Genomic DNA, 26,202 nt, shown 5'->3' with positions numbered 1-26,202 from the left:
TGTTATCATAACGCTATGATAAACACTACAAAAAAAGTCTATATTACTGGCGGATTTTACTGGCGAACTATTTCCGTCAGTAATACTGGCTGAATAGTGGCGGATAATCCGCTACAACAGTCAGTGGCGGAATACTGACGGATCTGTGGCGGATTTTAGTTTGCCCATAGCAGTGGCGGATTAGTTCTCGCCACAAAAAATCATTTTTCAATAAAAAATATAAATATAATAAATAATAAAAAAGAGTGGCGGATTTCCTCCAATTATTTCCGCCACTGTAACAAATCTGAATTATACTAGGGCACACTTAGAATTCACGCATTTATTCAATTCACTCTGCGAAATCTTCCCGTCGTTGCCGTTGCCACTCCAGCCCGTCGCCGCCGTTCGCCGCTCCAGCTCCGTCGCCGCCGTTCGCCGCTCCTGCTCCGTCGCCGCCGATCGCCGCTCCAGCTCCAGCTCCGTTGTCGTCGCCCACTGTGCTCGATCCACGCTGGTGCCTCGGTGTCCTTACGGTTGGTATAGGGGGGTAAATTTATTGTTCATTCAAGCTTCAATATCGTTGTTGTGCAACTCAATTTTGAAGTAACATTTTGTTTTCCGAATCTGAATTAAATTAGGGCACAGATTTACGCTTTTCATTCTGAGTGCGCGAATCCTCCCCGCCGTAGCCGTCGCCACTCCAGCACGTCGCCCGCTCCATTTTGCAACAACCGCGGTCGCCACTGCCACCATGGTATCCTTGTTTATCCCCACCTTTCTTCGATTCTCTATTTTCTCATTTAACATTTGTTCGTTCTCATTCCTTGCTTGTCGACATGACAATTGGTAAATTCTGCCTGTTCTCTCTGAAGTGGCGGAAGAGAAGCCTGCGGTTGATGATTTCAAAGCCCTTGCCATAGTTGAAAGTAATTCCCTTAAATTCGACCTCTTAATTGTAATTCAGGTTAAATTATTGCAGGAATTGAACTGATTTTCAGTTGGTTCAAAACTATCGATTTTCTTTTCTGCTGAAATTTCAACGTTATTTTGGGGGATAAGAGGAACAATTAATTTGTGAAGCATTTCTGTTTTTATTGCCAGAGCCTGAAGAAATTGAGGAGAGTAAACGTGAAGGATCTATGGGCAGAGGTACTCACTCTCACAGATTTCATTTTACTGGAAATTCTTGTCTTGTGAAGAGAGTGAGAAGTCAAAAGCAGAAAACAAGTGAGTGCTTTCTTCTTCAATCATGAAATCTTTATTTTATTTTGTCTTGGATGCTATGTTTATTTTTTATTCCGTACATAATAGAAACTTAGGACTTTAGAAACTTATTAGTGTTAGTGTTGCCACCATGAATGAATGATTATTTTCTTCCATATTAAACTCTCTGTTAACTGCAAGTCTTTATGAATGAGTGAGAAGCTTTTTATGTGAAAATGGACTTGCCTTTTGCTCATTATAATGATGTTAGCATGCATGATATTTGCTTCATGACTTTTTTCTAAGAATTAGGCTTTGTGCCTCCTTTCTTTTCTCTCCTTGCTCACTTTTTTCTCTGAATGCTCTCTGTTGATGCATCTTTGTGACATCTTCTTGAAGAAACATCTACTATGTTCATATCACATATTTGATGTTTGCCTTACTACTGCGCGGCTGAAGCAGATAAGTCATTTGGACGCAACATATCCGATGCTCATTACAAAGTTTGTTTTATGCTGGGATGAACATAAGTGGTACTAATGGGGAGGTTATCCCAGGTTAGGTATCTTTCCTCAGTTAATCTTGTTTCATAAAATACACACAAACACATTGCCCTTAATAGAATACTAATGTTGCTTGATTCTTGCAGTGGGGGTTTCAAGTTGGTCCAAGTGTTGGGATTAAAGCCGGAGACCACATCTGGTGCGCAAGATACCTGCTTGAGGTACGCCATTGTTTATAGTAAATTTCTTGAGATCAATAAACAATATTGGGTTGTATTTCTTGACAGAGAATTGCAGAACCAACTGGAGTTGTGCTCACTATAGATCCAAAACCAATTGATCTATTGTCAATTTGACGGTAGCTAGCTAATCTATTCTTGATCGTTTGATGGTTTAGGGACTGGAAGGGAGTAGAATGTCACACCTATTACAGGTATTGTTGCCTTGTTGGGCTACTGCTATAGTTAAATTTTTAGTTAATTACTTATGCATGAGTTTGTGTGTGTTCTTTCAGACTTCAGCACCCTGAGCATGAGAGAGGAATTTCCAAGTGAACCATCAGTGCATGCGGAAAAGAGAAACGAGCGAAGGCTGACAGGAAAACACGAGACTGCCCGAACTGAAGATTATTCTACATGAACATAACGTTATTTTGTTATTAACTAAGTTTTAGAATTTGCACTTATACTCAATTCTATTAAACTTTGGTGTTATGAGTAATTTTGAGTAATTAACGAGTATTCGAGTATCTATTGTTACTTTTGCCATGAAAAATTTATTTATTTATTTGTTGGAAAAATTATCTCCAGGGTAGGTGAATAAAAATAAATAAAATCAAAATTTCTACTACAAAATATAGTGGCGGATTCATCTGCCACTAAATAGCATTATATGTTAGTGGCGGAATAGTGGCGGAATATGAAGTGGCGGATACAAATCCGCCACTAACAGTGGCGCTCCAAATCCGTCACTATTTTAAATTTTTAGTGGCGGAATTTCTCTGGCGAACTGTTTTCCGTGGGTAATCCGTCAGTAAACTGTAGTGGTGGAAAAATTTCCACCACTGATATTTTAGCGGCGATTTTATTGCCACGGGTCTGTTCCGGCACTAACTCGATTAGTGGCGGAAATATAAGATTTAGTGGCGGATATTTCCGCCACTAAATAGCGATTTTTTTGTAGTGAACAGTTCTTTTACCCTTTGTCCATTTTGAGAAGTGGTTATGCATCATGTGTTCAACTACTCATAATTCCATAATTCTATGACATGTTTATTAATTTTAGAGTGAAAAATTTTAAACTATCTGCAATCTTGATTAGCATGAAACTGAACTAGGGACTTTAATTTGATTTTTATGTGTTTAAGCCACCCAAAAGATAAATATTGTGCCTTACAAAAGTATTTCAAAATTGTTAGCCCGTCTCTCTGTTTTGTTTCATTTCGCTTTCCCATCTAAATTCTAAAGTCTTAAATCATTATCAATATAACAAAGAAGACACTCAAGTGAAAATTAAAATAATAAATTAATACAATTATGTATACGCAACTAGAATAGTTTTAGAAATTCGTTAGATTGATCAAATCCCTAAAATTAATTATTTTTTCTCTCTTTAAAATCATCTCAAAATTTTAAATTATTTTTTTTCTAAAAAGTATACTCCCTTCGTTCATAAAAAGTATGAATCATTTCATACTTTTTCATCTGTTTAGAAAGTGGTCATAATAAATATGGATGAGAGTACTTGTTTTCATTTAGTTAAAAAGTGGTCATAATAAGTATGAAAGATATTTTAAATTTTTATCCAACTATAACTACTAAATTATTTCCATTCATTTTGTGTGTATTAATTTCACAAGATAAAAAAAAAATTTGATCAGAATGACTGACAAACATTAATGAATTATTGGACCGGAAAAAAGAGCTAGTTGATGCAATAAAATGTTTTAATAGTGACATACTATGACACTTATAAATGTCTCAACCAAGTAAAATATAATCTCTCCCTCGCATAAAAGATGTCATACTTTTCTTTTTAGTCGCATTAAAGATATCTCACCATATGTAGCAGCTACATTCCAGTAGTTCAGAGCTATTGTTGAAGCAGCCAAGAAGAAGAGACAAAGCAGTTTAGAACAAAGTATATCTTATTCAGATCAAAGCAGAAGTTTTCAATCACTGAATTTGGAAATTTTAACATTTTCTGAGCCCAAATTTATGAATATTAAACACACATAAAATTGTATGGGTTATTTGAATTTACAACATAACTTGGAAGTGAAAATAACATGCAAATAAATGTGAGAAAACAACAAAACACATTATTAGTGTACATCAAATAGACAAATCTCAACCTTCTTATATTCTTCTTCTTTGTGGTGCCACATTTCCTCTACGGCTTCTCATCTTTATCCTGTAAAATCTGTAGATCCATTCCACCAACCATTTAGGCCTTCCATATCCAAGAATCACACAACCCACAATACCACCAATTACAAATCCACATCCATATCCGGAAACAACAGCTTGCCAACGGAGTCCCTCTAGAATACCATAATCATGATCATCTTCTTGCAGCATCGCTCGAGGCGAAGGCTCTTCACATTTTCTTGTTAATGGAAATCCACATAGTCCAGAATTCCCAACATATGATGTATTGTCAAATGTGGGAAACTGGCCACTCGATTGGGGTATCAGCCCTGAAAGATTATTCATGGAAAGGTTTATCACAGAAAGAAATGTGAGCTTTGTTAGCTCTCTTGGAATTTTCCCCTCCAATCGGTTTGAAGACAGGTCCAACGACTCAAGTTCCGTAATGTTTCCAAGAGATGCAGGTATACCTCCTGTGAGGCAATTGTGAGACAGATTCAGATATATCAAGGAATTCAAATTTCCTATGGAGTTTGGGATACTTCCTGAGAATCTGTTGGATGACATGTCAACTGTGGTCAAGGTTATCAAAATTCTCCTATATTCCAGTTCCAAACCTTTCACTGTTAATGTCAATGAGTATCCATAACTAAATGAAAACCATCCTTGATCTCCTCGATGATTATCCTGTACATCCATCATCGCTTTGAAATTCCTAATATATCCATGGGGCAGACTGCCAATGAATGCATTACGGGATACATCGAAAACTTGGAGCATGGGGAAAGGAAGCCTAATCTTGGAAGTGTGAGATGAAATGGCACCACTAAAGTTGTTGGATCTCAATATGAGGACGCGAAGATCAGTGAGATTTCCAGTCCAAACTGGAAAGGTGTCTTGTATTCTATTGTTTCCAATATCGAGAACCTGCAGACCAGGACAATTGGAAAGAGATTGGGGTAAAAATCCTGCCAACTTATTACCATTCAAGTTGAGTGACTTAAGATTACAACCCACTGGAAATGTAGTTGGGATGAATCCTGCTAGTTGATTCTTGGATAAATCAAAAACCTCCAAATTCCTCAAATTGGAAATTTGAGGAGGAATTGTACCTCTGATGCTGCAGTTAGATGCTAAAAAGCTGGAAAGAGAAGTAGAAAAGTTTCCAATGGAAGCCGGAAGGATACCATTCATCATCGGATTGTTACTAATATCCAAGAACGTCAAATTGCGGCAGTTTGTTAAAGAAGAGAGAAATCCCAATTCTTGATTCGGCGAGTCTACTCCAGTCAGATTATTTTCGCTAAGGCCAAGGACTTGCAGCTGTCTTAGATTACCAAAGTCGGGAACAGAACCGGTGAATGAGTTACTGCTCAAGTATATATCAGTAAGCTGAGAAGCATTGGTGATAGAGGTTGGAATTTCACCTGTGAGTGTGAGTCTGTTAAAATATAAATCAAGATAGAACATCTATAAATTCGATAAGTTGAAGACAGTAAAAATTCATGTTTTATAAAATAAGGTGGTGTTCAATTTCGTAGATAAAATAATACCCATATATAATCTATGATTGAGTTGTGAGATCATTTTAGTTATATGGGGTTAGCTATGATTGAGTTATCTCATGAGCCAAACACACTGCATATTTAATCTTGAGATACAATCTTGCAACCGCACATCCCCTAAAACTAGGAGGAACGGAAGAATTAAATAGGTTGGAAACCAAGTAGATCTCTCTCAAGGATTTAACATCAACCAAACATTCATGTATTGGACCCACAAGCATGTTCCCATCAAGGCTCATGATAAGGTCCATCAACCTCCAGTGGCTCCTCAGCCGGAGACGCCGACTCCATAGGCTGCATCGTCGTCTGAAGAGGAAGTCAAGAATGGAAGATCGTGGGAGGACGAAACAAGTTTCCATCACAACCACGAAGCCGAAGAGGAATGGAGGTCGAACCAACCCTAGGGTCCTTAGATTATAAATAGGGCTATTTTGTTCATGCGCTTGATATGAATGAAAATATTATTTTGCCCAACTTCTCGTTCATAAACCTACAAACCCTAGATATCTCGCTGCCCGACGGGAAAGCCTCCCGCGCACAGCCAAATCTTGCCTCCGCCGACCCTACGATTGGGCGCCGGAGAGTTCATTGATCGATAAGTGTTTTCGGCGATCGTAGTTGAGGGAAAAGCCCTTAACAGCTCAACTCTCCCAAATTATACAGTCGACAAAGATCATTAGGGATAGAACCCACCAATTGATTGTCGAATGCTACTCAATATTAGAACAACATCCAATAACTCGAACTAAGTTTCTTGTCGAATGCTACTCAATATAGTAGCTTCAAAATCAAAGCTCCTTAATGCTTCTTGCAGTTCCAAGTTGAACACTTTTAAGTGTTGCTTCGAATACAGAACCAAATCTACCTCTTCCAAGTAGGTTGGTTTCACTAAATGAACTTGTTCCTCGTTCAAGTTCTATGTATGAAATTCTCCTACATTTAGTAGCTAATGGTGGAATATCAATAGAGAGTCCTAATTTTTTCTGCTTACGCACTCTTACGAAAATACGCATCACAATTACCACAAGAAGAAGGCTTTCAAGATTGGGAAGTGAATTCCCCATAAATAACGAAAGAGTACCAGAAAACTCATTATACGAAATTGATAATTTCTTCATTGTTGATATATTGAATATGGATGATGGGATGGATCATGGATCCATATAAGGAATTACTGAATACACTGAAACTCTCAAGTATCGGCAGAGTACCAATTTATTGTGGTAATTCTCCGCCATATATATCCACATTGTATATTATTACAATATTACACATTCCAAGGCATATCATTACAATATTCACCTACATAAATTGAAGATTTTTTTATCAATTTGTGAAAAATAGTTATTTTTTTTTATTTTCCTAACCGGATGTATTTACTAAAGAATCTCTGTTATCATAGATAATGTTCTAAATGCATAAAAGCCAAAAAGGAAAAGTTGTTAAATCCGTTAAATTCATGTGAGAAATTAAGCATCAAACTTCAGATTGAACTCCATTCAAATAATTTGAGGAAGTCATAAATAAAAGGAAGAAAGGATCAATTATAGATACCTGTGAAATGATTGTACGACAAGTCCAACTGTCTAAGCATGCTTGCATTTCCAATTGCACGAGAGATGGTTCCACTGAGATTGTTGTTGTATAAGTACAAGATCTCAAGATGTTTGCAGTTCCATATATCTGCTGGAATATGACCTACAAATTATAGAGGGTTCAAATTAGTCACTTCCTATTGCTAGTCTGTTAGTCCCACATGTAATTCATATCTTATATTTAAAATTTTCCGAAATCCATGTGAGAAATGAAGCATCGAACTCCATCCAAATAATTTGAGGAAGTCATAAACAAAAGGAAGGAAGGATCTAAGTATAGATACCTGTGAAATGATTGTCCCCCAAGTACAACACTCTAAGCATGCTTGAATTTACAATTGTACGAGAGATGGTTCCACTCAAGTTGTTGTCGCCTAAATTCAAGATCTCAAGATGTTTGCATTTCCATATATTTAGTGGAATATGACCTACAAATTATAGAGTCTGTTAATCCCTCTTGTGATTATTGATTCAATGTTGTAAAATTACTGCATCTTCTTTGTAATTGACTGCATTCACAAAAAAATTACGTAACTCGGAGGCGGAGAGTTTTAGTTTTTTTAGTGTTAATTTATTAACGAATTCAGTGATTTTACATGTGGTGCAGTGGACTAACATACTAACGATAATGAGAACTTTTCATATAGTGAGAACATGAAGCTTTTTCATCCAATGGTAGTTGCATCTCTTCATTGCGAATATCGTAGACAACGTAATTTTTATAATTTTTTAAGTTCAGTTTTATCCTCTATACGTCGAGTTCAAAGTAATCTCTATGACTTACATCAACAAACTTTTTAAATTCATGTTCTATAAAATAACATTCATATTTCAAAATTTAAAATTTGTTGGCCAGCCTATACCTGCGCACTAACCATATTTAATTAGAGACGTATATTATTGGAATGATATACGTACCTGTCAACTTGTTAGCGTTTAGATCTAACTCTCTAAGTACTCCCAATCTCCCGATTTCACGCGGGATGTTTCCACTAAAATTGTTGAAGGATAATGCTAACTCATCGAGATGTGTGCATTTCCAGATATTTGGCGGAATCTGTCCTTCAAGTTGGTTCCTAAAGAGTAACAATAATTTGATGTTGGGCATATTGTTGCACATATCACTTGGTAGCCGACCTGATAAACTATTGTTATATATTCCCAACTGTGTCAAGGAAGAAATGTTGAAGATTGAAGATGGAATTTCTCCTGTTAGAGAAGCGTTTGCAATGTTTAATTTCTCTAATCTTGAAATATTTCCTATTTCAGCTGGAATTCCTCCTGATATTATTAAATTAACATTAGAAGAAGCTTCACACAAATAATATGTATAGTGTAGATCATGCTCAATTTTGCATACAAATTACATTTTTCAATGATTCCACTAGGGGATGTAATCAATTGCTAACTACTATTAGAAGCTCAATTTTCAACCATTAGATTAGAAGATCTTGTGGTTAATATAATGCCAAGTGTAATATATTTTAAATTTAAATAATTATTAATTAAATTAAAAGGGTATTAATATCAAATTCTATATGTAGTAATTATAACTAACTACTTTTTCTCTCCTCAAAATCATCTCAAATCTTTAAATTTACGTAACTCTCTCAATTTAAATTATTTTTTCGCAAAAAGTATATCAAATTAAAGATAATTTAATAAGGATTCCAACGAGATCTCAATTGCATATGTTCCGACGATGTTCGAGTGATGAAATTTGATAAATTATATTTCAATTTTTGTACATGTTGATAAGCAGCTTTTATCAACAAATGCAACAAAAAATCTCAATATATTGTAGGCAAAATCTCAATATTATGGATGTTCAATCTCAATAAAAATGTGTTGATATTTTCTTGTCCTTGTATTGATATTCTAATGTCATATTGTTGATATTTGTAATACACAATGTTGATATAAAAAAACACCCACGAAAATTATTATATGATAACATAATGACGATATTATCCTTTTGTTGATATTTTGTCTACTATTTATTGAGATTTGTGATCTCATCCACTCATTTTAAAATCCAAGGGTGGAGATTTAGTCTTGATTTTCGATTAGGGTGCTATAAGCATTAGAATAGGACCCATTGCACTAGAATCATATATAGGAATAATTAAAAAGAAATTTATACCTTGAAAGCCATTATTGTACCCCAAGTACAATTCTGTAAGATAGCTCAGTCTTCCAATTTCACGCGGGATGTTTCCACTAAAATTGTTGAAGGATAATGCTAACTCATCGAGATGTGTGCATTTCCAGATATTTGGCGGAATCTGCCCTTCAAGTTGGTTCCTAAAGAGTAACAATAATTTGATGTTGGGCATATTGTTGCACATATCACTTGGTAGCCAACCTGATAAACTATTGTTATATATTCCCAACTGTGTCAAGGAAGAAATGTTGAAGATTGAAGATGGAATTTCTCCTGTTAGAGAAGCGCTTGCAATGTTTAATTTCTCTAATCTTGAAACATTTCCTATTTCAGCCGGAATTCCTCCTGATATTATTAAATGAACATTAGAAGAAGCTTCAGACAAATAATATGTATAGTGTAGATCATGCTCAATTCTGCATACAAATTACATTTTTCAATGATTGCACTAGAATCATATATAGGAATAATTAAGAAGAAATTTATACCTTGAAAGCCATTATTGTACCCCAAGTACAATTCTGTAAGATAGCCCAGTCTTCCAATTTCACGTGGGATGCTTCCAATGAAATTGTTGTAGGATAATGATAACAGCTCAAGATGTTTGCATTTCCATATACTTGGCGGAATCTGCCCTTCAAGTCGGTTCCTATGGAGTGACAATCTTTTGATGTTGGGCATATTGTTGCACATATCATTTGGAAGCTGGCCTGATAAACTATTGTTATATATTCCCAACTGTGTCAAGGAAGAAATGTTGAAGACTGAAGATGGAATTTCTCCTGTTAGAGAAGCGCTTGCAATGTTTAATTTCTCTAATCTTGAAACATTTCCTATTTCAGCCGGAATTCCTCCTGATATTATTAAATGAACATTAGAAGAAGCTTCAGACAAATAATATGTATAGTGTAGATCATGCTCAATTCTGCATACAAATTACATTTTTCAATGATTGCACTAGAATCATATATAGGAATAATTAAGAAGAAATTTATACCTTGAAAGCCATTATTGTACCCCAAGTACAATTCTGTAAGATAGCCCAGTCTTCCAATTTCACGTGGGATGCTTCCAATGAAATTGTTGTAGGATAATGATAACAGCTCAAGATGTTTGCATTTCCATATACTTGGCGGAATCTGCCCTTCAAGTCGGTTCCTATGGAGTGACAATCTTTTGATGTTGGGCATATTGTTGCACATATCATTTGGAAGCTGGCCTGATAGGCTATTATTTCTAATTCTAATTTCTCTAAGGGAAGACACGTTAAAAATAACATGTGGAATGAAACCACTTAATTGATTATTGGACAAGTCTAATACTTGTAACATGGAGATGTTAAACAAAGACGCAGGAATTGTACCGAAGAAAGTGTTGTTGTACAAAGAGAGTTCTTCCAGGTGAGGTAAATTACCCAACCATGTTGGTATTTCTCCGGTGAATGAATTCACTCCCACATTCATCATTTCCAAACGGCGCAGTCTAGAGAGCTCAAATGGTAAGATCCCCATGAAACTGTTGGAACTGATGTCTAAATATCTGAGAAACGTTAGGTTTCCTAGATGTGGATCAACAGTTCCAACAAGGTCATAGCCAGAGAGATCGAGAGACGTGACACGGCTGTGTTTGAGGCCGCACGACACACCAACCCAACTACAGACTGATGTATTTTGAGACCAATTGGTGCTCAAAATAGCATAAGGGTCGGAAGTGATGGAGTTTTTGAAGGAAATAAGAGCATGTTTATCGGTGATGATAGAATTCAAGGAGAAGGCAAAGCTACTTAAGAAAATGATCGAAAGAGCAAAGGAAAAAGTAAAATTCTCCATTAGTTTGCTTCTTCGCTGCTTCGTTTCTTTAGATAGAGTGGCTTATTTATAGGTTTCATGGAATCTGATAGGTCCTCGATCTTCGGCGAAATTTGCTAAACCGTGGAAGAATCATGGTGTAATATGAATAATATATATAGAAAATGAGTTTTAATAATTTATTTTATTTGCAATTTCTTTTGATTTCTTTTAATTTATGAGGATTCAATTTATTTGAATTTTCAACGATGAAATATTTGTCCAAATGTACATGTGAAATATTGAATGTGTCGCATCTTTTTTGAAGACATAGTCTTCAATACGTAGCTCCTTACTTGCACATGATTTATGAAAATTTAATCATTTATTTTTTAAATAATGATATTTTTAACAGTAAATAATACTCTCTTCGTCCCCTAAATATGTACTCTTTCCTTTTTAGTCCGTCTCATTAGAATATTCACTTTTCAATTTTCGAAACTTTTTTTTCTCTCCATTGAGGTATGACTCATTCTTCACTAACAATACTTTAATTACTTTATCTTGGTACTCTCTTTTGTAGATGCTGTTGGGACTTTATTTATCTTCATGTGTGGACTAAGCCCGTCACTTTGTTCGTGCTCGCTATTCGCTAATATTTTTCATTTTCAAGAAAATTAATACTAGTAATATTTTTCATTTTTAAGAAAATTAATGCTAATATTTATAATTTTACCTAGAAGAAAGTAATTTTATTTTATTTTCAATCGTTTAGATGATAGTACGATTTAAAGGTATGTAGGATGTTGAAAAATATGTGAAGGATGCATGTGCATGTGTCACAGTCTATAAAGCATATTAACAAATTATGGAGTAGGTTAAAGAGAAACTCTGTATATATATTGGTTCGTCTACGTCAACTAAACTTGTCACGTTTCTATCTTTTCCATTAAAATTATCAATTAGAAGTATTCAAGTATCACTATAGTATGTGGTGTCTATGAATTTCTAACAATTTGAAGAGAAATAGATTGACTTCTAAAAATTTATTTGAGTCTATTTGGGGATTCCCACACAGGTCCTTATCACTATATACTTTTGGTCCAAAACGTCTATTTCAGCTCTTTTTAGGTACAAAGCTTATCAAATTCGTCAATGTACCAATTAACATCTATTTTGATAAAGGTGAGTATATGAGGTCCTAAAATATGTCAACCAAGCAAAATCCAAATCCTTAAAACCATGTAAAATATTAGAGTTTATTATCAGCCACTCGTATTTTCTTCAACATGACTCTGCACGTACAAAAATTTATACTCCCTCCGTGAAATATTTTCTAGTTTTATCATTTCGGTATGTCCGTGAAAAGTTGTCCACTTTGATTTTTTTCTATTTTGGATAAATGAACTCCACTTTCCACTTTATATTCACATTCTATTCCAAAACTAATATATAAATATGAGACCATCATTCCACTAACTTTTTCAACTCACTTTTCTTCACATTTTTTTAAGCCCGTGCCGAACCAAATTTGGGCAATATTTCATGGACGGAGGAAGTACTAGCTTCATAAACAAATGAAAACAATTTTCAGATTGTCATATTCTGTATAGACTATATTTACGTGATCAACGGGGTGATCGACAAAGTCAAACTTCTATTATTGTTTTGAAATATGAAAAAAAAAATCTATCAAATAATATTGTCAGAGCAAATATCTATTAAATTTGATAAAACTAGCTGATACATTATTTCTGGTACATTTAGTAGAATTAATTTAAAAAATATAAAGATAAATGGATAGACTTGTAGGGACGTGATCAATTGCTAACTAATTATCAATCTAAAATTTAGATCAATTCTTAACCATTAGATTAAAAGATCTAGTGATTAAAATAATGTCAAATATATTATATTTTAAATTTAAATAATTATTAATTAAATTTAATGGGTATTAATGTCAATTCTTATGCATAGTAATTATAACTAACTACTTTCTCTCTCCTCAAAATCATCTAAAAACTTTAAATTTACGTAACTCTCTCAATTTAATTTTTTTTTTTTGCAAAAAATATATCAAATTAGAGATAATTTTATAAGAATTCTAACGAGATCTCAATAAATATATCGAATGATGAAATTTGATAATTTTTGTTTCAGGTTTCGTATATGTTAATAAGCAGATTTATCAATAAATACATCAAACAATCTCAATATAATGCACGTACAAACTCAATATAATGCATGTACAATCTCAATAAAAATGTGTTGATATTTTCTGGTACTTATGTTGAGATTCTCATGTCACTATATTGATATTTGTAACACACAATTTTGATATAAAAAAAGATCACGAAAATTATAATATGTTAACTAAATGACGATCTTACTTCTTTGTTGATATTTTGTCAACTATTTATTGAAATTCGTGAGGTTTGATCTCATCCATTCATTTTAAAATTTAAGGACGTAGATTTGGTCTTAATTTTGCATTATGTGACTTGTATATATAGATTTATATCCACAATTTGACTCTATAAATTGAACTGCTATTCACTGTGAATAACAGTCACAAACCTAACAAACAAATTACTACGAGTATATAATTTCGTTAAGACATGATGTTTGATGTTTTTGTCCATATTTGGTATTTTTTTACCAAAATTAATTTCATTTGTCCGAAAGAATAGTCAATATTTGGGAAAAAAAAAACATTTTTGGTCATCCACATGGCTAAAGTGTTAACTTCATTTTATATTGGTAAAGAAACAAATTTTTAAAGGTTGTCCTACTCATTCGAACTCGTAAGTTTTAGTTTGAACATTAACCACTTTACTTATTGGTCAAGACACACACTAGTGTGTTCATTTCTAATCCTAAAAATATTTTTTATTCATATTAACGGTTGCATAAGAAATTAATTAGATTTGTTTTGACCATATTATGATTAAACATTATTATAATTAATCAAATTAAAGTCCGAATTGATCTTAGACATTTTACAAAAACTTTACACATTATATACGTAAATGTGTTAGATTCTGATTCTAGATAATATGTTTAGATCAATATTTAACATAATCGAATCATAATATAATCTATTAATTGCATTTCACTATCCTTCTCCGATATATTTTGATAAATATGTAAAAACAATATTTGAGTATTTGTCAATGGTGACTATCCTCCCGAGCGGTGGAATAAATATTGTAAGATTGAGGGAGTATCATTTTCTTAAATCTCTTGCTAAAAAAATCCATCGCTTAAGACAAGACAGTGAGAATTAGTGTTAACTTTGTTTTTCAATGAATTAAAGACTAAAAAATTATACTAGCATATGTAGAGTTTCATCCGGTTCGACTCTCTGAATACGACTTCAGAGAAAGAATAACTCGAGAAATTAACATGAATTAAATCTAATTGAAAGACTCGATTGTGAAATTAACTTGCTATTCATGGCAAGATTCGGTGCTGTGATCCATTATTTGGCCACATAATCTGTCCACCGTGCGCGCGCGGGCCTTGTAGTTACACATTTTGGACGTGCGTGGGCCGGTGTGCGTGTGCTTCTATGGTTTCTTGGACTTCGACATGGTCATTCTTGGCTGCTCCTCGGGTCCGTGTCACTATAATCTTGGTCCAAAGTCTGTTCCATCTTTCATTCTAAGTCTATTTCAGCTCATTATAAGTTAAATATTTGAGGTTGAATGAAAAAAAGTAAACAATCTTCAGATTCATTACGTGATCAACGGGGCAAATGATGCTGTAGGTCATCGTCGACTCAAGTCTTCAAACACTTTTTTTTACGTTAAAATAAGAAAAAAGAAATCTAATATTAAATGTAGTTCATTATTGCAATTATATTTGCAGTGAAAAATATTTAATATTTGCAATTTTGCAAATGGATGGTTGGTAGTACAAGTTAAGAGATGAAATCAAACTAAGATAATGGATGGTTGGTTCTTATTTAAAGGGGACACATGATATTCATACACACATATATTGTGAAGTTCAAACGCTTATTCATTTTGGTGTGAAATTATTTTGTCGATACATCTTGTTTGTTGGATTTTGCAGACTCAAGTTAAAATTATGTTAGAGGCAAAAAGTTTATACTACCTCTGTTCCTGAAAATTTGATACATATTACCATTTCGGTCCGTCCCCTGAAAATTTGATATACTTCATTTTTACCATTTTTGGTAGTGGACCCCATATTCCCCTAACTTATTCCTACTCACATTTTATTATAAAACTAATACTTTAAAAGTATGACCCACATCCCACCAACTTTTTCAACCCACTTTCCATTACATTTCTTAAAACCCGTGTCGGGTCAAAGTGTAACAAATTTTGGGGGACGGAGATAGTAATATTCAGTGTAGTTATTTTTTCAGAAGTTACTTTATAAAAACAAATTAATAAAGTAATCTTTCCAAATTGAATGGGCACAAACCGATCACTTGTCTAAACAGAAATCAGTAAACTGCAACTAAGGAATGGTTATAAAAAGAGGGAGAATTTAGTGTTTAAACAACCTAACAATACCGGATAATAGAACTTATATCAAAACGTACTCGATGATATGGACTCGAGACTAAATTAAATTGAAAGATTTAATCACTTTGGGTTCAATTAAGTCAGAAGATTTGATTTCATAGACTTAAGTACCTATTTTGGAGACGTGAACACAATAAAATATAATTAATCAGGCAGTTAATAACTTCATTCATAAAATAGATGGAGAATCTAATACTAAAAAAATAACGGGTAATAAAAATTATATTAGACGTTAGTCTATGACATGTTAAATCGGGAGATTTAATCACTTTAGAATCCATTAAGTTAGAAGATTTATTTTCATCTAATTAATTTATAACCTAATTTTGAAGATTTAAACACAATGAAATAATTAATCAGGCAATTTACAACATACTCCACCGGGTAGTGATAAAATGCAAGCTTATATGTTGTTCAAACTCCAAACTATGATCTGGACCGTTAGAAAATGTCAACAGATGATTAAAATACATCAACAGAAAATGTCAACACGGTTTCAACACATTTTCAATACAACATCAACCATTGACATTGTATTGACATTTTCTGTTGATATAATTTTGTCATCTGTTGACATTTTCTAACGGTTCAGATCATAGTTTGGAACCTTGGTATGTAGCGGAATGGAAATCTTACTTTTCAAAATGTACGATGCTATTTGGAACCTTGGTATGCAGCGGAATAAACACGGTCACATGTATGGAGACATGCACCGCTGAGAGCCTCTACTTAAAATAAAAGGATAATCATAACTCTGCTCAGCATTCTCCACCTTCACTGCTCAACCTGCACATTTAGAAATATATGCGGGGCTGAGTATAAAAATACTCAGTGAACACATTGCTGAAATATACATACATAAAATGAAAATATTGTCATGCCATCACAGTAATACTCGAGGTTTTCTCTTAAAAGGCCCGAGTTTACTAAATTCTTTGTGAGCTAAAGTTCGACTGATCAGTTTAAGTTCTTTCTGTACTTCTGCCATATCTGAACACCAAGTTCCGTGGAGATGGTGCTCTTCCACGGTCACCTACATCTTTCTCCAGCCGGGGAGGTGGCCACCTCCCAACGGCCTCCACTATATCATCTTTGTGCCGTGGAAGGTGGCCACCTTCCAACGGTCACATGTGTACACTAATCCCAGTAGGAACACCATCCTCACTCGGACCCGAATTCGATTCTTAAGTTCCAACCAAACAGATAGGCTTCATACACATAAAACAAATCATTTATGACAAGACAACATCATTTGCATAACTGAATACCATCTCAAAATATTTGATATTTTATCCACATTAGTATGTAGGATAGAAAAGTTCACCTTGTGCGTTAAATTTCTTAACTTGACTTTTCTTACTCCGACCTTAACTTGCTCGTAGATATAGCCCTTTGAAAACGATAACATATACTTAATCAGACTCAAGAAAATATCGACTTAGAATGCATGCATCCTATGTGTTTTTCTTTTTGTTCTTTGTTCTTTCTTAGAGACATTTCTTTTACAGTAATTAAATCAGTGATGCATTAAGTGCTTATTCTCTTTTCAATTTACGCGCCGCCTGATATCGCACATCCCGAAAATCTTACACCCTCGACCCCATTACACTCATGGCTAAACTCGCAATTTATTACATCTTTGGATTTAATTATGCGCGCTATCCATTTCAATACTTTATTTCGGAAAAAGAATCAATTCGCGAATTATTTACTTTTTCAGGAATTAATTAATAACTCACGCGTAGTACATAATTAATACAATAAGTCTTTATTTAGATCTAGCCCAAAACAAAATCAAATCCTTATGCTCAAATTCTCACTCAAAAACATTACTTGGCCCAATTCTTTCAATTAATTACTCCCTTCGTTCCGCCTAAGATGACACATTGCTTAGCCGACACGGGATTTTAGGAGTTATTGGTTAAAGTGTTTAATTGGAGAGAGAAAATGTGGATGTAGGTATTAAAGTAGAGAGATGAAGAAAGATGTATATTTTAACAGGAGTGAGAAAAAGTGGTTGAGTGTATTAATTGGAGAGAGAAAGTAACCAATAAAGGAAATGTATCATCTTAGTTAGGACAAACTAAAACGGAAAACGTGTCATCTTAAGCGGGACGGGGAGAGCACTTTATTAAGGAAGTCCAATATAAGTAAATAGTCATCCTATTTTACACGCTCATCTTCTCCATCTCACCCAAATTCATAATTCACAAAAATCACACGTGACTTCTCTCTCACAATTGCAGCGCCACCGCCACTCCCTTCCTGGCCGACTCCACCGTGGCACCACACCGTCGTCGGTTGCATGTTTCTCCTCCTATCATCTAATTCCCCCATTCTCTCCTTCCGCCTCCAACGCAGTAAATGCCAAATCGGGAATATGTGTTTTCTCTCTCAAATTCTCCCCCAAAATACCGTGCCCTAGCTCTCTCTCTCTCTCTCATCCGCCGCCACGTCGGTCCTGCCTCATCCCCCGGCCATCGTCGCTGTCCCTGCTTCTCACTGGCGCAGGGCCTCTTCGGGCGCTCGTGGGGCAGCAGTAGCGCCGTCCGCCATTTCTCCTGCTGCTCGCTGTGTCACTCCCGTTGGCACTTGAGACGGCCAAAGCCACCGCTGCTGCTGTGTCTGTATCAGATGATGATGCTTGAAATAAAAGAAGTGGGATTGGTGATTAGCAGAAGCTGGAATTGAATTTGCTTTTAAAAATGGAACTTTCTTTACTCTCATATCTCTAATTCTTGATCTCTAGCCATTTGATGAAAGAGTGATGAAGGAAAATTGTGGACGAAGCATATATTGTTAGGACTCTCTGTGATTAAATTTTTGATTTAGTGTGCAGGAGGTGATTATAATCTAAGCATGAGGTGGAGGATAGCTACGTACGTGGCTGGTTGTGGGGAAAGTAATCAAGCATGACGGAGGTGGTAGAGATCTATAAGCAAATAGATTTGGTGTTGGACCTTTTTGGGCTCCAAACAAGAAATAATTTTAGTGATTTGGGTTTTAGAGAGTGGACTCTCCAAATGATGAAATTATCTTTATAAATTAGGTCCACAAGAAATAAATCCTTTATTTCTTGAATTAAAATTCATTTTATAAAATGTGACAATTAGTACTTTAGTGGTATGCTAATTACCAAACATAAATTACGACTTTTTTCGATCGATCGTAAACATCTAATATTCCTTTGATTGTCGAAAAGCAATGAAGATTAAACGAAAAAAAAATCGGATACCCATTAGACATCCTTTCAAGATCCACTAAAAAGATAGGAAAGACCCGATAGGTTACATCAACTATAATATTTAGAGTATCCACAATAGCCACGTCCTTCCCATATAAGCTAACGCTAATCCTGCTACATCCATGAAGAAGCAAGCACAACACAAATCCCACAAAATACAAGCAACATATTTTGATGGAGTGCAGAAAATTCGAAATAATCATTGTTTCGGCCGACAATCTTCCAGACGTCCGGAGCTTTGGGAGGATGAAAGTCTACGCGGAGGTGTCCATCAATGGAGAACCCGACAAAAGCAGGCTTACAACTGTGGACACGGACGGAGAGACAAACCCTAGATGAAACTAATTCCCTCTCGAATAGACGATTGAGGAGGCCTCTCTCTGGAATCTGTGACTGGAGGTTGGGGTGAAATTCTATTGTGAGAGGACTCTGGGGGATAGGCATATCGGTGAGGTCAATATATCGGTCAAGGGTCTCTTTGACTACAGTCCTAGGGTTGAAAATGTGTTGATCTTAAGGATTAGTTTGCGTGAGAGAGTGAGTGACAGAAAGGATACTCCTTATAATAGAGAATGAGAGAGTGTCACGTTATGAATGCAAGGATGGGAAATGAGTGTTTGCGTGGGTAAAGAAAGAGAGAGAATTTGAATGTTGTTGTTAACATTTTCCCATGATTAATATTATGATGATTAAAGATAACCAACAAATAATCCTTAAGACAACTTAAAAATGAACTAATTTCATCCTAATAAATGAACACATTTTCATCTTAAGACAACATAAAAATGAACTAATCTCTTGGCGGTGTAACAAAAAGGAAAATAAACTGAAAATAAACAAAAAGGAAAATAAACTGAAATGCTAAATAACTGAGGATTTACACGGCGGTGTATCCTGGAATCGTTCCGGCAGTTTGAGTTGATCTCTTGGCCTGAGTTTCTTGCCGCCGTGCTCTCCTCGTTTGCTACTCTCTCAGGTTCCCTGTTTCTGGCGGTCCTTCTTCGTCTTCCGTCACCTCTTCAGGTATCCTCAGTTCTTGCCGTTGTGCCTTCAGTTACCAGATCGATTGGTGGGGTTGTTTGCATTTACACATAATCAAACAAAGAGATTAGAAAATGGGAGTGTTTTCGAAAATTCCATGCCTCTCAACATCAAACCAACCTATGCTGACAACATGGCTTGTATCATTTAAATGTAACGATCTTTTGTACTCGTTTAACGAATAGAGGTAAAGATATTCTTTCGCATCCACCAAGCCAGAAAGAAACAGAATTTGGAAGTTAAACCATACTCCAGTGGTGTCATCGGGTAGTTTCCATTTACGTGCTGCCTCCATTTCTGATTCCTCTGTTTCTCTCGACAATGGTATTTTAAATTTCATGACACTATTACTACTTTTGGTTTTAAAGAAAACACCGTTGATCAGTGCATATACCTCAAGGTTAGTGGGAGCAAGTTCATATTTTGGTTCTGTATGTTGATGATATATTACTTGCTAGTAGTGACATTGGATTACTACATGACACTAAAATTATCTCTCTAAATATTCCAACATAAAAGATAATTGTGAGACATCCTACGTCATAGGATAGAAATATCTTGTGATCAATCACGTGGACTTTTGGATTATCTCGTAAAAGCTACATAAATCAAATCTTTTAGAGAGATATGGCATGAGTGATGTTCTCCAAGTGTTCTAATTCATAAAGGTGACAAATTCAGTTTGAATAATATCCAAAAATTGAATTAGAACGTAACAAGATGAAAAATATTTTTTATACATCTATCGTGGGAAGTTTGATGTATGCTCAAATCTGTAAAGCTTTGTGCTCGAAATGCTACGTCGTTACCAAAATAACCCTGACATTGAACATTGGAGAGCTGAAGATGATAATGAGATACTTAAAGGAATCAATTGATTTTATGCTCACATTAAGGAATCGTGATTGGATATTTCAATTCAAATTAGTTTGGTGTGTTGACTTTAGAAAATCAAGTTTTGGTTACATTTTTCTTATGGTTGGATGAGTCATGTCATTGAAAAGTGTAAAGTAAGGTTCTAATTCAACATCCACCATTATGATTGATTTATGACTTGCTTTGAAGCATTAATGATTGCAAAATTTTATTTCAAGCCTTATTGTCTCCTTAATATCCAAGTCTTGAAATTGTATTGTGATAATAGTGCAATCATATCTTTCTGTAAGAATGACAAGTATTCAAAGGAGCTAAACACATGGAATTAAGGTTTCTTGTCGTGAAAGATGAAGTTCGGGAACAAAGAATATCTATATATAAGCACACAGCTTATGGTTGTTGATCCATTGACTAAGGCGTTACCGCCTAAGACATTTATGGAATAATTTAACAGAATGGGTCTTGGGTATGGAAACGTCTAATCTTTATGTTTCCATGTTGGTTCAGACACTTAAGTTATGGATATTTTGAATTCAATAAAGTTGTTTCTACTTTTCCTGTATAAACTTATTATTGATACGCATATATACGCTTTTAATATTAATGCAGGAGGTCTTGAAATAAGACAATTATGGATGTTGTGTCACTTATAGATTATATTAGTGCGGTTGTTGGTGATGTCGTACATGGAAGGAACTGTGTCGACTGAATGATATACGCCCGCCATGACCCACATTAGTAGTCTCTCTAATATAATACTTATGTTTGCGAATGATGAAAAGTATTTATGAATTCCAATATTATGCGTGTCTTATGCTTGTTATGTCTATTTTACTATGGCTCCGTCAAGTGTGACAAGTGGGAGAATCGAAAACTTTGTGTTCCACATGTTCGCTAAGTGGGAGAATGTAAGTTTTATTTCTCACATATGTAACATGTGATAGAATCTTAAATAGAATTGGATTTTTAATATAATACATTAACGTGGCGTACGACACATTTTTTTCCCTAATTAATTAGCAATCAATTGAAAATATTGATTTAAGTGGGGCGTTTTCTAATTAGTCATTAATTATATATTTATATATATATGTAGGGGTGTCAATTCAACCCGAAACCCGTGGACCGGCCCGAAAAACCCGGTAAAATAAGCGGGTTAGGGTTGTAATTTTATGACCCGAAGACAAAATGGGCTAAACGGGTTGGCCCGAATGGGTTGGCGGGTTAAACGGGTTGGCCCGAACGAGTTGTGGGTCGGCCTGATGAGTTGCAACTTTTAATTAAAAATTATTAAGTTTTAGGGTTTTTTTTTTATATTTTCGAATCCTCAATCTTTCTATACATAACCATTAGTCTTATTCAATCTTCATTCTATACTTTTCCACTCCCACAATATCAGCTTTCAAGTTCCACCTCAATTCATTATTCCACCGTCCCATCATCTGCCACTAGTGTCTTACCACCACCAAAGTCAATCTAAACAAAATTAAGAAATAACTTATCAAAATCTTAATATATTTATCATTTTAATAAAAATTCATGTAAGATATGATTTTTAATTTTCACAAAAAATTATTTACGAACAATGCCAAAATAATGAAACGAACACCAGCTTAAAATTATGTTGTAGTTGATCGAGATGAAATGTTTCTTTTCAAGTATTATTGTAGAATACTATGAAAATATGAAGATTTTATATGATTCTAACTAAAAAGAAAAAAAGTATCTAAAATTTAAAATCATTTTACAAAATACAAGAAATTATTTTCGAAAGCTTTTAGGCCCGAATAGCCCGATGAGTTAGCCCAAAACCCGGCAGTTTAGGGTTAGGGTTGAAAATTTATAACCCGAATAGCCAGAAAAATCTATAACCCGAACACGAAAGGGTTAGTCCGATTGACATCCCTATATATATGCCGTTGATTACCTTAATGGCAAGTATATTATGTAGTTTTATGGGAATGAATATTTCATTCTATTGACTATTTAGGAAATAAGCGTGTGCATATATTAATTGATATACTATTCCTAACAAAATCCATCAGTGATCAATTCTTAGTTGATTATAGAATAATGTAATTTGATTTTGGTCTTAATTAAATAAATAGTCACTTTGATGGAAAGGGCTTTAATGTTTTTATAATTAGGGTTTGTCCTCTCTCTGCCTATAAATACAAGTGTGGTGATCCCATCAAATCACACACATTAAGAGAACACATAAACGAGGGAAAGAGAGAGAAACAAATCCTTGGAGTTGGAGTTGCGCTACTACGCCAAAGAAATTCCGAGGAAGTTCTCTCCGTCTTCTCCAATCGTCTTCCCCAACACTGTAATACTTACTGTGTTTTATTTGCACAAAGACAAGGTATAAGAATTGTGTCGCTGCATTCAAATTATGTATGGGCTATTTCTAGTGAAACAACCAATATTGCAGAAAGATGTCAAATATTCAAATTTTGGATGGGCTATATAAATGCAAGATCTTATAAATGAACACTAGATAGGATATGTTATAAGAGCATCCACAGTGGCGGCTAGCACACCGGCTAGCGCATCGGCTAGCCGATTCGCGTCGCTAGCCAAACCATTAGAATCGGCCAGCGCCTTTTCGGCGAGAAAATAGGCGAGCGCACGCCGATTTGCGAGCACTGGCCACCATTGTGGCGTGCCGATCGGCGAGCGATCGGCCAACACATCTTTTTATTTTTTATTTTTTGAAAACTTTTGCAACACTATATATACGCGATTTTAGTTTCATTTTCATTTGCACCATTTGCAACACATCTCTCTAAATTTATGTACAAGAGCAACATCGAGCGATAGACAACAATAACGAGTCCAGTCCAGCGATGAATGGATCTCAGACTCCCACGGTACCCGTGGGGTCTGGATGGGGGCAGATGGGCGGTCAGATGGGCGGGATGGGCGGCCAGATGAGCCAAGGGTACAACATGAACCCTTGGCAACAGTTGATGGGGTTGATGGCAAGCGCGCAGGGGGGATGAAGGGGGGTATGCCCCAGATGCCGCAGCAGATGCTATAACAGATGATGGAAGGGAGGGATGCAGCCCGGTATGCAGCCCGGGATACAGGGGTCAACGGGGGGGAGACACGGTCTATCGTCCCACTCTTAATTTTTTGATGGCTTCGTCTCACACGTCGACCCCAGTGGAGACGCAGTTCAATGGGGATGACCGTTTCTCATTACATGAGTTGGGGATCGATATCGGAGAGGCGTACATTGCCGTTCCAGCGGGGGGAGCAGGGCGGGGTCGGGCCGCGCCGAAGAAGAAGAAGAGCAAGGGGAAGAGCAAGGTGGTCGGCTAGTCGTCGCAGCCGGCCGTTGACGACACCACCACACGGAGGAAGTGGACGGAAGAGGAGTACGTCCCCCTGGCCAAGGCGTGGTTATCGGTTTGCGTCGATCCGCTGGTTGCGAACAACTAGCGGATCGTCAACATGTGGGCTAAGATTAGAGCAGCCTACAAGAGGAACTCCCCGCACGGAAAGGACTACACCGGGGAGGAGTGCCGGAAGGGGTGGGAACGCATCAGGGCCGTGGTCGACTGATTTTCGGGGTTGTACGCCAACGCCCTCCGCATGTAGACTAGTGGGCAGACTGAGGAGGACTGCCGGAGGATAGCGGAGAGTCAGTTCCCTAAGCCGGGGGTTTATAAGGAGTTCACTTTCTGAAACTGTTATCTATTATCTGGTGCTGAAGGACTCCGAGAAGTTCCAGGCGGGAGTCGACGCTGGGTGGCTGTAGAAGCAAAAACTGAACTATTCCGGCGATTACAGCGGCAGCAGCGGCGGTTCCCACGACCACCGCCTGGATGCTGAGGAGTTTCCGTCCCCTCCATCGTTTGGTCACTGCACTCGGCCGGTTGGCCAAAAGCGGGAGCAACGGGCAGCGAGGGGATCCTCCTCCCTATCTCCCCAGGAGGTCCAGTCGGCACCCCCCCACCCGCGTACACCTTATTCTCGCGTCAAAAAACGCGGGAACAAATGTACAAGGTCTTCCAAGATTGGAGGACCGCAACTGACCCATGGAGAAGAGGTTTTTTCACTCGATGCTCGAGAGCATGCAGGTCGATTTGGATGCCGTGAGGGCACAGAGGGGGGGCTCAGACGCGGGCTCAGATGCCACCGATGTGGAGGTCCCGGGTGGCAGCGGCAACGGCGGCGACGACGGCGATGAGAAGTAGAGAGGGCGGGGCTCGTGTGTGTAATCCCGATTTTTTTTTTATTATGTACTCCCTCCGTCCCAAGGAAGATGACCCCTTTCTTGGGCGGCACGGGATTTTATGCAACTTTATTTTGTGTGTTAAATGGAGAGAGTAAAGTAAGAGAGAGGGGATAAAGTAGAGATAAATGGGTTTCTATTTTAAGTAATGAGTCATCTTGGTTGGGACAAACAAAAAAGGAAAGTGGGTCATCTTTAATGAGACGAAGGGAGTACTTTTTTTTATCTATGTACCTTTTTTTATTTAAATGAAATGAATGAATATTCCCGTATATGTCTCGTAAATTTAATTTCGTAATTTATCGTAAATATAATTCCATAAATCTAGTTGTTTTTGAATTATTTTTATTGCGGCTAGGTGGATATTTAGTGCTGATGACGTGGCAGTGAGAGAGAGTGGCTAGCCTGTGGCTGGCCTATTGCCATTGTGGATGCTCTAAGAAGAAACTGTGGTATAGTACGTGAGTTGACCTAGCTAGTGATACAATGGTAATGTTTGAGGCTAAAGGTCTCGGATTATATTCGGGATCTCCCATTCTACCTCCTAATAGAAATTTTGTCTTCAAATTTTGTCTTCAAATTTATATATACTCATCGATATTATGAATGCAAGATTGCCGAATCAATCATTAAATCATGAACTCTACAAAATCACCAATATGCAATAGTTAACAAAATTTCTTAATATGCAATAGTTAACCCGAATTTTCTTAATTACTGCTCACTATATCAAGTTGGACTAATTCATAGTACTAATAATTAACAAAATTAAATCTGGTATTTAATCGATTTTGCCATACAGAGATTCTAGAAGCGATACTATAAGTCTGTAATATATGAATCAAACCCCATTATTGGCGACACTAACAGAAAAAGCAGATTGAGGACGACACTTACTGTAACATCCCGGAATTTAGAACCCTAATTTAAAGCCCTAGAATTAATTATTTGATGACATGGAGTCGTGAATGCATTTATTTCATGGGATGCCTTGGCCAAGTCGAGCCTAGGGTTTTTGTTGAAAGTTTGAAAAGTCAAACTATTTGATTTAATGATGTGGCATGTGATATA

General features: G+C 36.1%; 1 protein-coding gene and 1 long non-coding RNA gene across 5 annotated transcripts; one reads left to right on the top strand and one right to left on the bottom strand.

Moving 5' to 3' along the window:
* The first annotated feature begins 298 nt into the window (after positions 1 to 298).
* On the top strand, positions 299 to 2,436 carry LOC125207656. 4 transcript variants are annotated; one of them, XR_007174004.1, is made up of 8 exons: positions 299 to 515; positions 621 to 736; positions 855 to 908; positions 1,084 to 1,209; positions 1,585 to 1,742; positions 1,835 to 1,909; positions 1,976 to 2,121; positions 2,203 to 2,436. It is a non-coding gene; the product is annotated as an uncharacterized LOC125207656 (long non-coding RNA). The 4 variants fall into 4 exon arrangements; XR_007174005.1 differs by having other exon boundaries at positions 303 to 515; positions 1,084 to 1,131; positions 1,648 to 1,742; XR_007174002.1 differs by having other exon boundaries at positions 303 to 515; positions 1,648 to 1,742.
* Positions 2,437 to 4,045: 1,609 nt separating this feature from the next.
* Positions 4,046 to 11,210, bottom strand: LOC125206629 (receptor-like protein 33). Its single transcript, XM_048105869.1, has 5 exons — positions 10,379 to 11,210; positions 9,870 to 10,235; positions 9,361 to 9,726; positions 7,177 to 7,320; positions 4,046 to 5,484 (listed from the first exon to the last, which is right to left on the bottom strand). Exons 1-5 carry the CDS (start codon positions 11,208 to 11,210, stop codon positions 4,046 to 4,048), a joined length of 3,147 nt encoding a protein of 1,048 aa, XP_047961826.1.
* Between the last annotated feature and the right edge of the window lie 14,992 nt (positions 11,211 to 26,202).

The sequence above is a fragment of the Salvia hispanica genome, chromosome 2 (assembly GCF_023119035.1).
Source record: "Salvia hispanica cultivar TCC Black 2014 chromosome 2, UniMelb_Shisp_WGS_1.0, whole genome shotgun sequence".
Taxonomy (NCBI): Eukaryota; Viridiplantae; Streptophyta; class Magnoliopsida; order Lamiales; family Lamiaceae; genus Salvia; species Salvia hispanica.
Note: the sequence above shows the minus strand (reverse complement) of the source record. Positions and strands in the feature narration are given on the sequence as shown.